The sequence below is a fragment of the Hyaena hyaena genome, unplaced genomic scaffold (genome assembly GCF_003009895.1).
Source record: "Hyaena hyaena isolate Hyena2069 unplaced genomic scaffold, ASM300989v1 scaffold_367, whole genome shotgun sequence".
NCBI classification, from domain to species: Eukaryota; Metazoa; Chordata; class Mammalia; order Carnivora; family Hyaenidae; genus Hyaena; species Hyaena hyaena.
In genome coordinates, this window is record NW_024081002.1 from 1,584,503 (window position 1) to 1,598,017 (window position 13,515).

General features: G+C 49.8%; 1 protein-coding gene across 3 annotated transcripts in view; it reads left to right on the plus strand.

Annotated features, from left to right (window-relative positions):
* Positions 1-12,906, plus strand: part of BTBD16 (BTB domain containing 16) — a 45,307-nt gene extending 32,401 nt beyond the window's left edge. For 2 of the 3 annotated variants that reach the window (XM_039250477.1, XM_039250478.1), the window contains exons 11-16: positions 6,304-6,395; positions 7,276-7,358; positions 8,920-8,997; positions 10,145-10,243; positions 11,576-11,743; positions 12,774-12,906. In XM_039250477.1, the coding sequence (XP_039106408.1) occupies positions 6,304-6,395; positions 7,276-7,358; positions 8,920-8,997; positions 10,145-10,243; positions 11,576-11,743; positions 12,774-12,842 (589 nt within the window). In that variant the 3' untranslated portion in view covers positions 12,843-12,906. The remainder of the gene's footprint in view (positions 1-6,303; positions 6,396-7,275; positions 7,359-8,919; positions 8,998-10,144; positions 10,244-11,575; positions 11,744-12,773) is intronic. The other variant, XM_039250479.1, reaches the window with a different exon arrangement.
* The last annotated feature ends 609 nt before the right edge of the window (positions 12,907-13,515 follow it).

Sequence of the window (13,515 nt, forward strand, 5' to 3'; positions counted from 1 at the left end):
TTTTTAATCAGAGTATAAAACATGTACAGAAAAGTGCACAAACCTTAAGTGGATTTCCACAAAGCACACACATCTATGTAAGCAGTGCCCAGACTGAGGGACAGACTCGACCAGTCACCTAAAGTGTCTTATCTCAGCCTCCACCTTTCCCAGAAAAAGCCAGACAACATCCTGGCTTCCTTGACTTTCAAGATGTCTTGACTGCTTTTGAACTTTGTATAAACAGAATCTTACAGTATACACTTCTTAGTATCTGCCTTCCCTTTCACTCAATAGCGTGTCTATAAAATCCATCCAGGGATGGACGGCCAGGGAAGGCAAGGGGCTTGCTCAGGGTCCTTCTGCAACGTGGCGGCGAAGAAGGGGCTGACCTGGGTCTTCTGGATCTTTTGACACATGCTTTCATTTTTTTTTTTTAAGTTCATTGATTTATTTTGAGAGAGACAGAGACAGCATGAGTGGGGGAGGGGAAGAAGAGAGGAAGAGAGAGAAAATCTCAAACAGGCTCCACGCCGCCAGCTCAGAGCTCAACACAGGGCTTGAACGTGAAACTGGGAGATCATGACCTGAACTGAAACCCAGAGATGGACACTTAACCAACCAAGCCACCCAGGCATACCCCACATCCTTTTATTTTAAGATTCTCCAGGTTGAGGGTAAGTCATGAACAGATTGTAATTCTGGCCCCTAACTGATTTGTTACTCACTAAATGGGTCCTTCTTAGACACAAGGGTGGGTCCCAGCAATGGGCTTACAACCTTCCCTGAAGGAGGTCACTGAAAATAGTCAGTGAAGCCAGTTTCCATGTGATCCCAACTCCTAGATTTCCCTGACCGCTGCTGCCGACTCTCCCCTCCTTCCTGAGGCCTATCTGAGTCTGATCCAATCTTGACAGCACTAGCCAAGGACTCCTCCAGGAAGCCTTCCCAGATCTCACTCTCACACTGGATAGATTCCTCCTCTGAGCTTCTCTCTGCAGAGGGAACAAGAGCATGTGCTAACTGTATGGGTGGGCACTGAACTGGCAAACCCAGCACCACGTTCCCCCCGGACCCTGTGAGGGGAGCCTAGGAGGAGAGCCACCAGCCCACAGCCTGCACCTCTGACCCCTGAGCCTGCTGAAGTCTCCAGAGAAACACTTCAGGATACTATGTGCTGGGGCATCCAGAAGCCATGGATCTACTGTGATTAATGAGTGACATTTGCAGATGCGGCAACAGAGTCAACACGAAACTGGGCATCCCTGGTATGACAACTCTCATCTCTTAACCGGAACCTTCATTTTGAAATATCCCATGAGTCACAAACATGAGAGCCCTTAAACTGTTTGGTATCAGATTCACCAAGCCCTATAAAGGGAGCTAGATGTATCAGGGGACAAAAGGGGTTTTTTAATTTGTTCTCTTGCTCTGACCAAGGTGCCCCTGTTCCCCTAGAATCTGGCTTTCTGGAAGCTGGGTCTCCTTTCTTCTCAAGGCCCCTAAATCTCATCCCTATTCCTTACTAACCTTTCGCTTTGGTCACGTGTCTTCTTGACTTCCCACCCAAACTGGGCAGACCCAACGTGTCATCTTCAATGAGAGCAGAGACGTGGAAGGAGCCCAAGAAGTATAGAGCATCCGATGCAGGAAGTCCTTACAGAGGGCAGATAAGGTCATCATTACACAGAATTTCTAGACCCAATTCTGCCGTTGGGCAAAGGTCGGAGCCGACTTTCTTGTCAAGATGACATCGAACTGGGTCTCAGTGAATGTCTAGTGGGACCTGGCCTGGGAAATAAGTGTGGCAACAGCAGGGGAGGGCCCATGGCACAGGAAAAGCAGCCTGGAACAGCCTGGCCTGTATGCACACGTGTGTGTGTGCGCGCGCGTGCACGCGCGCACTCACATGCAGATGCTGGGGCAGGACGGCTCACATCCCCAGGAGAGACACTGTGGGTGCATGGACGGAGGGATGGCAGGGCTGAGGCTGCTGAGTTGGCGGGATCAGCTCCTCATCCAATTCATTCACTCAACACATTGCAAGCCGGCTGGGCGCCAGGCCCCGCGAGAGGCGCCAAGAGAACAAGAGCAAACAAAACGGATGCCAAGCCCCATCTTCGCGGCGTTTACAACCTCGGAAGCAGAGACAGACAATACGTCCAGTAAATAAGGTGCGTGTTAGCAGACGGCGGCCCTGAGTCTGGGTCCCGGTCCTGCCACGAACCGGCTGGAAGACCTTGGGCAAGAACCTCACCTTCCTGCAGGGACATGAGCAAGACCCACATCTTAGGACTCGTGCAAGTTCGTTGCAAGTTCGTTCAGACTTGAAGAAAAGGACCTTGGTGGGAGGTGCTGAAGGGCGGTGACCTCTGGTGGTGGGAGCTGCAGTCAGAAGTGTTTCATTTTGGGGCGCCTGGGGGGCTCAGTCGGTTGAGCGTCCGGCTTTAGCTCAGGTCATGATCTCACGGTTCGTGGATTCGAGCCCCGTGTAGGGCTCTGTGCTGACAGCTCAGAGTCTGGAGCCTGCTTCGGATTCTGTGTCTCCTTCTCTCTCTGACCCTCCCCTGCTCATGCTGCCTCTCTCTCTCAAAAATAAATTAAAAAACATTCAAGAAAAGAAATGTTTCATTTACCGCACTGTGGGGTTAGGAGGCCAGAGGACCAGGTTTTGGTTCCTGGCTTTCTGAAGACACCCGGGTCTACACTGAGTTACATTTTGAAAACAACCATGTGCCCCTCTCATTATGAGGGATTGCCCCAAAGAGTGCAGGTTTCTTTTTCCAGCTTCACCTTAAAATTTAAACTATTATTTCAAATATTTTTCACAGAAACGAAGTAATGTTTTAATCCTAATTCTTTTCTTATTATAGTAAAATATTAAGATAAAATTGGCCATTTTAGGGACACCTGGGGGGCTCAGTCAGTTAAGCGGCCAACTTTGGCTCAGGTCATGATCTCACAGTTCATGAGTTCAAGCTCCACATCGGGCTCTGTGCTGACAGCTCAGAGCCTGGAGCTGCTTCGGATTCTGTGTCTCCCTCTCTCTCTCTCTCCCTGCTCGCTTGCATTCTGTTTCTCTCTCAAAAAAAAAAAAAATTAAAAAATTAAATTAAAAAAAGATAAAATTTGCCATTTTAACTAATTTTATGTGTATCATTGAGTGGCAATTAAGTACATTCAAGCCGTGGTGCAATCATCATCCCCTCCTTCCATCTGCAGCATGTGTTTTCTTATCTTTCCAAACTGCAATTCCCTATCCATATAACAATTAACGGATCTCCATTCCACTGTCCCCCTGCCCAGCAACTCCTTCTGCCTCTGTGAACTCCACCACTCCAGGAACCTCATGTAAGTGGAATCGCACAGAATTTGTTCTTTCACATTGGGCTTATTTCACTGAGCATAAAGTCCTCAAGGCTCATCCATGGAATATCATGTGTCGGAATTCCAAAGTGGATATTTTAAGGCTAAAATTTGAGGTGCTGGGGTCATAGGGCTCTGAGTCAGACACTCACAGGAAGGGTAAATGACTCCAACGGATGACAGGATGGGGGAAGTGAGAAGGTTGTGGCTAACAGCAGCTCTAAAATTACAAGCGGTGCCAGTCAGAGAGACACTTGTCCCGGGCATTGCCTTTCAGGAAGTCTGTGAGAGATTTGTCCTTGAGCCCTTGAAAGCAAGACCCAGAGCCAACCTGGGTGTGTCTTTCAGTCTCAAGGACCTATGAACTATTCATCCCAATGGGGTCATGCCCCAAGGGTTTCTTGAAGAACTGTACGAGGCAGACACCATGGCCTGACGTTTGTTCCAGAAAAGTCAGTCCTAAACCCAAAGTGCTAAACCCAATGTACAGATGGCATTGAGTGCCAGGAGAAGCCACGCCAGCATTTGATCCCACCAACAGAGCCATGCAAGGAAGACCCCCAGCTTCGTGTCGGCTTTTTCTGACGTTACGTGAAGTCAGGTGAATGTGCCCATCATTACCAGAACCAGAGAGAAGCGGATGCCTGTGCCTTCAGACAGTGGAGAGGAGGCCTAGGTAGAGTCCTGGGTCTGCTGCAATCCACCTCACCAGTCTCCATGGACAGAGCTGTATGCATTGGTTCAAGGTGTTGAACAACATCCCTCTGATGCTTTCAGATTTTAGAAAATCAATAGCTGAAGCCGCCATTTTCTTCCTCTGAGATGGTCCATGTTTTGGGCAATTCAGAGGTTGGCAGTGATAATGAATGTCACCAAGAACAACTCCATGCGCTTGGCCAGCTTGAGTCCAGGTCACTTTCCCGGGGACGAGAGGACAGTGGTGGTCCTCATGAGGTATGGAGTCCTCCCTGAGCACCAGCAGCTGGGCCCAGCACCGTCACCTTTGCTTTTTCTTGCTACCCACGGAGGCACATGTGGCTGTCGCCCCCACTTGACAGAGAAGGAGATTGGAGCTCAGGGAGGCTCTGTCACGTGACTGATGGCCAGCCGGCCCAGGACTGGAACCTAGTCTGTCTGACTCCAGCCCAAGCTCACAGAAGCATGATCAGACAATGGATGAGCAGACTCGTGACCTCGTAAGTCAGCCGCCGTCAGTGCCATTTTCCTGTGACCCAAAGGGATCTTAAAGTCCAATCGCCTGTCTCATCAAAGCTCTTTCTCGAATCCTCTGGGCGAGGGGGTCTGTCGGGAGACCTCCAGATCTGAGCGCCACTCCCAGGAGACTCAGGGTCTTGGCTTCCTTTCTCTCCCAGCAGCTGTCCCACAAAGCTGCAGAGTCAGTGCCTGGGGGCTTCTGGGTCACAGGGGATGTGCTGTCCTCTAACTGTCCAGCTTTCTGGGCTGAAACTGTCTGACCTGCAACTCTAGCAACTGCTCCCTTCTTGGGGCAGCAGGAGGCTGTAGGGGCCCTTGCTGGGGGCGCAGGCTTATTCCCCAGGGCACTTAGCTTGGCTGGGGGGACTGTGCCAGCTTGGCCCCTTCTTCCCTCTGTGATACCTGCACCCAGTAGGATGTCACCTAGCTTGTTCCTCCGTTACATGGTGAGAGAGAGGCAAGGAAGGAAGCAAGTGAGTGTTATTTGTTCAGCTAAGATAGCATGTTCTCTGGGCACGGACCTGGCCCACACTAGCCCCGCTGCACGTGCGCTGGCTAACGGAGGGCTGGTTCTGGGATCAGTAGAGCTGCACTGTCCCTGAAAGTATCAGCCTTCCTTTATTTATGCCTGATCTGTCTACCACCAGAGACTGGCACCCAGTGGAGTCTTAATAAATAATCACTGAATTGAATCAACTCATTTGTCTTCATGCCCCTCTCCCACCCCATGTGCCTCAACATCCCTAAACTATCTCCTGGGACCACGGACATGGGAGTCCCAGGAATTCCTAGGACTTCTGGAAGCGAATGGTCCTCAGCAGGCTGGCGGATGCCTCCCGCAGAGGCAGGACACGGGGCCAATGGTGCCTTCAGTCTGGCTGAGACAGGGTGTGATTTGGAATCCACTCTTGATTCATGGAAAAATAATCTGCAAGCGTCTCATACGCATCTGCCTTGAGGGAATGACTTTGCATTTCCAAAGGGACTCAGAAAATCACCCCCATTGTCCCCATTGGTGAAAAGTGACCCTTTTATGAAACAAGTTGTTGCAAAACAAGAGTGGTAGATGTGTGCCTGTGTGTACGCGTGTTTGCAAAGGGAAATCTGGTCTCAACCCAGCCCTGACCTTCAGCAATGGGTGGAAATTAACTGGAGTTTAGTACGGACAGTAAACGCGGAAGAACAGCTCCTGAAACTCGTCACCCGCTTTCCTTCTTTTTAACCTGACCAGAAGGCACCTTTGAAGGGCCTAAATTGGCCACCATTGAAAGGGCAACATGTGTAGAGGAGGAATACAAAGTCCTGGGCTCAAGTCCTAATTGAGGCTTTGTTTTTTCCATCTGTAAAATGGGGCTGATGATACCTGCCCTGTCTGGCCCACAAGATGCTTGTGAGACTCAAGTGAGAAAATGTATCTTGAAATCCTCCCGAAAGTAACACAGTGTTACCGCCAGTCACTTACTTTCTAAGTATGCGTTGTGCACCTGCAATGTGCGTAGCTCAGCCATGGCCAGAAGGGGTCTAGGACCAGTGTCTCATTATAACCTGTGGGGTCAGCCTTCACCCAGGCTGTCCCAGCTGCCCCCTGCATCCACACACCTCACCCATCCAGAGAGAACCCAGCACCATCTACCCCTGACTGGCAAAACCCCCAGTCTCTTTGACATGACTTTCATGAGCCCTCGCCAATTCCAGAAAAGAGTTTTATGACAGTCTCTGGTTCCTCTTTGTACCTCTGCTCAGCTTCTCCAGGAACTATTCCTTTCTGGATCAGGATACGGGACAGAGCTTGGTGCCACTCTTCCTTTGCCTGCGCCTGCACAGCATCGTCAAAGGTAAGCCCTGCCAGAGTGAGTACAGTCTGGGGAGGCTCTTGGGGACCTGTCCCCCACTCCACCCGCCCCCAGCAGCTCCCAGGAAAGACTCAGCAGGCATTTCTGAAGGAATCAGCTGAGATATGGCATTGTCACTTCCAAGTTGTGTGACTTTGGGAAAGTCATGTAACCGCCTGGTCTCAGTGTCCCTGTCTGTAAAATGGGGAGTAGTCACAACTTCGGCCAAATATGATATTGGACGAAGGGAATTATGGATTGTGAAAGAGCTGCCAAGGGCTGTGTTATTGTTATCTAGCCATGTGCCCTGCATCTTAGAGCAGTGTCCCCTCCGGATCACATGCCCCACAGTTGGGGAGAAGACTCTGGGTCCATGCCCCGGGTCTGGCTTTCTCAGCCTCCTTCACTGGGCCTGGGGGAAGGTATCTGTGACTTGGAAGGAGGAGAAAGCCCCCTGCGGAGTGTGTTTTGGGGCAGCCAGGGTGGTGGCCCCCCAGGGAGACCTTTGCGAATGAAAGCACATTTGGGACCGTTTTCAAAGCCATTTCCAATTATCCAGATGAAACGCATAGTTTTAAAACCCAGGGATGGTTGAGGGACCCCAAGTCATTTTGTCCCAAGCTGCTTCTGGACCCTGCAAAGACACAGACCATCTGAACTCAGCCCTCCCATCCTGGGCAGGATCTCCGCCAGGGGACCCGTGAGCACTTCAGTGGGGAAGGTGCTCTGTGCCTTTCCATCCAGGCTCTGCGCATCTTATGATCCCCCGGGGGCCCTGGCCAGGCCCTCCAGTCCTCAACCCTTGACTTCCTCCTTGTTCTCTCTGCAAATCAGCCTGTTATGAATAAATCTATAAAAATGTTCTCTTTGTGTTTCTTCCAAGGCAAAAACCTGGAGTTGCTAAGGCACATTAACTTCTTCCCGGAGTCCTGGCTGATCCGGGTTACAGCCAACCATTACCACGCAGTAAGTTGCCAGCTCAGCAAGGAAACAATTATTGAAATTTATTGCTTTTCTGACTTGGCTTTCTCTGGAGATGTGTTTTGCATTTGAAACCTCAGAGCCTTTGAGGTCGGGATGTTTCTGATTCCTCCTCCAAGGGGAGCCGGGAGATTCAAGCCTGGAGGGGTGGAGGGAGGAAGCTCAGGCTCAGCGGAGCCAGGTGTTTCGGGCTTGCACACTGTTGCACTGTAGACCTGGGGAGTGAGCCGCGTAGGGACCACTGGCTGTCCCGCCCTCCTGACCCAGCCCCCTGTCAGACACACAGGTAACACGTGCGTGTTATTGAAACTTTTTTTAATGCAGAGAAACTGAAAGAAAGAAAGAAAAGACATAGCCCTGAGACCCAGCACCCAAAGACAACCACTACTAAGATCTCATTGTGTCTTACTGGCTGCGAGCTCTTCCACCTGCTCTGCTATAAACAGTGCTACTTTGCCTGTCCTTTGGTGCAGAAAACTTGCAGGACTCCTAATTGTTAACTGTTAGAGGTGGCTGTAGGATGAATATATTTGCACGTGATGGTTTATTTTACTATACTTAGAATTATTTTCTTATAGGAGATTCTCAAGAAGAGAAAATACTGGCCCAAAAAGGAATGTTCATTTTTGTTCTTGATACTATTCAGTCTGGGACCAAACTGCGAATGAGCTTTACTTCACTTTGTACGTGCTCAGCCCATATAGGGCGTTTTTATCTCAGATCCCTTTTGTCTATTGAGAGGCAAACAATGAAATCTCATTTCTCAATATGCATCCCTTTATTACTAGTAAATATGAATATTTTTCCATGTGGCATTTCCCCCTTTGTGAATTGTCTACACGCACTGTTGGACTTCTCGTGTTTCCAAGCATGCGTTTTTAGCGATGAAGTAGGGCAGTGTTTGAGTTCCCAAGATTTATGAGTCACTAGTTAAAATTCAATTCAGCCCAACAAATACCTATTGTAATGTGCAAACCACAGTACCCAGTGCCCCTGCACAGCAGATAACAACTCCATGGAATGGAGCCTCTCTGGGACGTAACTCAGAACTATGCTCTAACAGAGCAGGGTGGAGGCGGGAGACAGTCCTTGGGGCTGGACGCCTCAGGAAGTTCCTCCCACTTCCCCTCCCCCCACACACACCCTCTTCATGGTCTTCTGACCCTGCCTACCTCTTTCCCTTTGCCCCTTGTGGGAGCCTGCCATGTCATGGAGCCCACCATGTGGGGTCATGACTTTATGGGCGTGATCATTCTCTGCATCATGATCAGGCTATTTATGTAGACATTTTCTTTCCCCGGGGAAAATTCTCAGAAATGTTTCTTGTGCTCATCTCTTGTTCTCTGAAAGCATTAAGCACAGTACCCGACACATAGTAGGCTTCAACAAGTACTGTAGACTGGATCAATGGCCAAGTCTGAGATCCAGAGACAGAGCTCTATCAAGCATGGTGGGGGTGTGGGGTCGATGAACCGCCGCAGAGATGGGGACAGATGCTCGTGTCCAGGGTCAGATCTCCAATGAGCTGTGTGCACTTCTCTTTCAGCTGGAGAATGGGGGTGACATGGCCCACGTGAAAGATCTTACCACCCAGGCTGTGAGATTCGGGCTACTCTTTAGGCAGGTACAGACCCCCTGGGCCCAATCAAGGGGAAGGACCATCCTCTCCCACGCTTGGGGAAGGACCTTTGTATAATTGCTTCTTACCTCTGGTAGGAAGGCCAGGGCAGAAAAGAAAACAGCTGTGTCTCTTCCGCATGTTCCCACCACATCCTAAGAAATAAAATTCACAAGACAGGAGCCCGGGGAAGGCCATTCATTTATCTGATGTGCATATCCAAAATTTCTCCTTGAGTGAACCAACCAACCGTCCTTGTTTTTCAGGAAAGGAGGAGCTTCCCTGGGATGCAGGACTTACAGTTCTGAAACCAGGAAAGGCCTGGGCAAACTGGGATGAATTGGTCATTCTCTTCCCCACAAATATCAAGACTTGCCAACGGTTCAGGGATAGATTCCACTCCAAGCCTGAGTTTGCAGTTGCCAAGGGGAAGCCATTTTGGGCAGATATTTTCATGAGCCTTCCCCCCCCCACACACAAATCAAAGCAAAGTGGGTCAGGGAGCTTGGCTGCAAGGCATCTGGGCTCTCAGACACCAGGGGCGGATGCAGGCCTAGTGGCTGCATTCTGTCTTGGGTTCCCTGTGATCAGTTTCCCTGAAACTGCCGTACTCAGACTCGTTTAAAGCCACTCCCGTAGCAATCTCAAAAGAATCTATGATTCGGGGGCTCTGGGCTCTGAATCTTTCATCAGAGACTCCCCTCTGGGTCAGGCCTGGATAGGCTGGGCCTCCCCCCTTGCTTGCGGAGACCTGCCTCAGTGGACAGACCACAGACCACAGGGGCCAGGACACCTCGCAATACCATGAATATGGGGTATCTTCGAGGCCCATCCAAATTGGAGCAAATGCTTTGTTTCATAGGTCTGTGGGCCACAGATTATCTAAGAGCATGCCTAACTCATCCCTTTCCCCACTAGAGGATATGCAAAGCAGTTAATATCATCAATGAGTATTAACCCATGGGGTTTGTGAAGTCATACAGTTTGGCCCTTCCTAAGCTAAAATCGCTGTTGTGTTTTAATTAGTCACTTTTGTGTGTCAAATTAGCCACTTTTGGTTCAGCTAGAATTTGTTTTTTCTATGTCTTCTTGCCTTTGAATACGGAAGATTTTTTCCCATCACTTTGTTGTTTGTTTATCCTTCCCAATTTAGGAGTATACAACTCATTCAGAAATGATTGCCATATATGGATTCTTCTTTGAAATAAAGGGAATCAAACATGATACTACCTCTTACAGCTTTTACATGCAGGTAAGAAGGACAGCGCACAGGAAAGGCGTGTCTCTGAAATGGCCTTTTAGATTCAGAGTCAATTCATACACAATTAAGAAGAATTGATCAATCACTAGTTAATGATTAATCTGGAATGTGTTATAAGCCTGCTGCTAGTCATGCTCAGACATGTGATGCCATTTGATTTTTAGAAACTTGGGAGGTTTGAGTGTCTTTGGGTCCATATGGCCTCTATTGGTAAAGTCGGGGCTAAATTCTAGACTCTGACTCTACATTTGGGGCTCAGTTCATCTTCTGTTTTCACGTGATGGGTGGTGCTTTACAGATGGTCATTCTGCAGTGAAGGGAAGAGGGAACGGTTGCATTTATAGAGGCAAAGCAGGGAGATGGACAGGACACCAGATTCAGGAGGGCAGTGACCTTTGACCCAGTGTCCTGCTGTAGACTTTTGGAAGAGTGCTAGAAGAGTGCTGTGTTTAAGAGCAGAGAGTTGGAGTCAAGCTTACATGGCCTCGGCAAGCCCATGAACCTCCCCATGTCCAGCTTCCTGAGCTTTAAAATCGGAAAGGTATAGGACCTACCTGACTTGGTTGTGGGCAGTATTACTGCATTAATTTGTGCAAAGCATGAGGAACAGGGCCTGACGCAGAAGGCACTATATGATGATGATGATGATGACAATGACAGTGACAACTATAATCAGGGACCGCTATGTTCCCCTTAGGATTTGCCTTGGAAGTCTCTGAGGCATCAAGCTCCTTAAGAAACCATATCTCATTAGTCTTTTTGTTATCGCCACTAATCACAGTACCCGGAACACAGGGAAGGTATGTTTGTATCGTGAGCGGGTAAATGGATAAATGCATGTGTAAGGAAACCTACCCCAGCTTCGCCACTACCTCCTTACGTGCCCTTGAGTGGGTCACATCTCTTCCTTGGGTCAGTGCTTGGTCTTCAATGACTCAGGCATTTTCCTACATCATGGAGTTGACTGGATGCAAGAGGTGAATTATTATGTAATAACGCCCATCCAAATGCTCACGTGAACCCTGTTGGTTTTTAAATCCTGGCAAAGCGATGGTGAAGACCTTCCGATTCAGTACAGCCTCACTTAGTGGCATTTTTCTGGGCTCGCCAAACCCCAGTCCGTCTGTCCGCCAGTGATGCTATAGGTGAGGGGCTCAAGTCCCAGCTGACTCAGCAGCAGCAGATGCTGTCAGGAGGTGGGGCTGCGGGGAACACCCCCTTGCTCTCCGCACACCTTCTACAGGAGAGTCAACAAGCCAAGGTTTGCTAACTCGGGGTCACCCCAGCTTCAGTTCCACCTAAGGTGGATCGCCCTCCTTGCAGAGAGTGAGACACAGTGACTGCGAGCACGGCCCCATCAGCCTGCGGGCGGAGCGCCTGGTGAAGTACGAGATCAGAGCCCAGACCCTGGTGGACGGCAAGTGGCAGGAGTTCAGGACCAACCAGATCACCCAGAAGTTTGGGTTCTCCAAGCCATCCTGCAAAAGCCACGTGAGTGTTTGTCGGACTTTTCTCTTCTCTTTCATGTCCTTTTTGCACTTTCTCTCCACCACCCCTTTTCAGGGGATCACTGGCTTTCCATCTCCAGTGATCTACAGAGGAAGCTTGCTCACTCTCTAAATTATGATCCCAGTCCCACGCCACGCTAAAGAGAAACCTAGAATAAAAAGCTGAGGATGTGGAAAAACTATCGCTATGATGCCAGATGCAGTTTATAAATGTCAAAGGTCATTTTTTTTGGAGGAGGGGAGGTTTGGCAGCATGTGTCTGCCACTATCACCTTGCGTTGTTGCCTGGACATCACCTGTGATGTGCACCAACATCTGTGCCCTGGCCCATCGGCCTCAGAGGCCGCACCAGCATCCAAGCGGATTCTGTACCTGGCCTGGCTCCTGACTGCCGGAGAGCCTATCTGTAGTCCTAGAAGGAATTCTGGGCCGTGAGCTTCAGGAGGGCCAGGGGCCTCCCTGGCTGCCCTGCAGGGAGTGGGACTCAGCTTTAAGGCAGGGAGGCCTTCCCTGTCCTGGCTGCATATCAGAGCACTCGGCTCTTTGCAAGGTCTGCAGGCCGGAGCACCACCCAGCACATGAGACCAGATAATCCTCAGCGGGGCCCGAGTATCCGTGTTGTTTAAAGCTTCCCAAGTTATTCTCTGTGATGTCAGAAATCAGAATGGCAATTTCCCCTCATGGAGGTGGGTTCGGGGAGGGGAGCCAGGATATCCACCAGGAGGGAATGTGAAGATTTTGGAGGTGCCTGAAACGTTCTCTGTGGCGATTGGCGTGGCGATCATGAAAACCCACCGAGCCAAGCCCTTGAGATGCATGCACTTTATTGTATCTAAGCGATACTTAAATGTCTTAAAGTTTGTTTTACAGACCTTCCCTGGGCCGTTCTAATGTGCAGCCAGAGTTGAGAGTGACTGCCTTAGCCCCCTGTTAAGGCCTCCCCCCGCCTCCCCAAGAGGGCAATCGTGTCTATCCTAAAAGCCCCGTTTGCTTTGTTCTGGTTCACCTTCTAGGCCTTGAAAATCCACACTGTGGGCATTCCAATCTATGCAAGTTTTTCATTCATCTTCCCAATGTCTTGACAGTTTCCAGAAGAACCTGTGGGATTTTTCTTTCTTTCGCCAGTGTCTGTGTAAAAGAAAATAAAATGGCATGAAAGAGACTGCTCAAGCATTCAGATGGCTTTCTTAGTTGGCAGCGACCTCAGCAGAACTTTGACCCACTGTCAGGCTGCTGTGACAGAGAAGCACAGGCTGGGGGGCTCATAAATGCAGACATTTACTGCGCACAGTTCTGCTGGGTGTCCAACATCAAGATACCGGCACATTCAGGGTGGGGGCTGGTGACGACTCACTTCCCAGTTCACAGACGGCCATCTCCTCACTGAGCCCTCACATGGTGAAAGGGGCGAGGGGGCCTTCTGGGGTCACTTTTTTTTTAAGTTTACTTATTTATTTGGGGGGAGGGGGCAGGGAGAGGACAGAGAATCCCAAGCAGACTCTGCACTGTCAGCACAGAGCCCCATGTGGGACTTGAACCCACAAACCGTGAGATCTTGACCTGAGCCAGAACCAAGAGCCAGATGTTTAACTGACTGAGCCACCTAGGCGCCCCATGGGGCCACTTTATAAGGGTTAGTGTGGGGCCATCATGAGCTAATCACTTTCCAAATACCCGTCACTTTTGGGGGTTAAGATTCAACACAGGAGTTCTGGGAAAACATTCAAACCAGAGCACCATGGTTCTATCATTTGT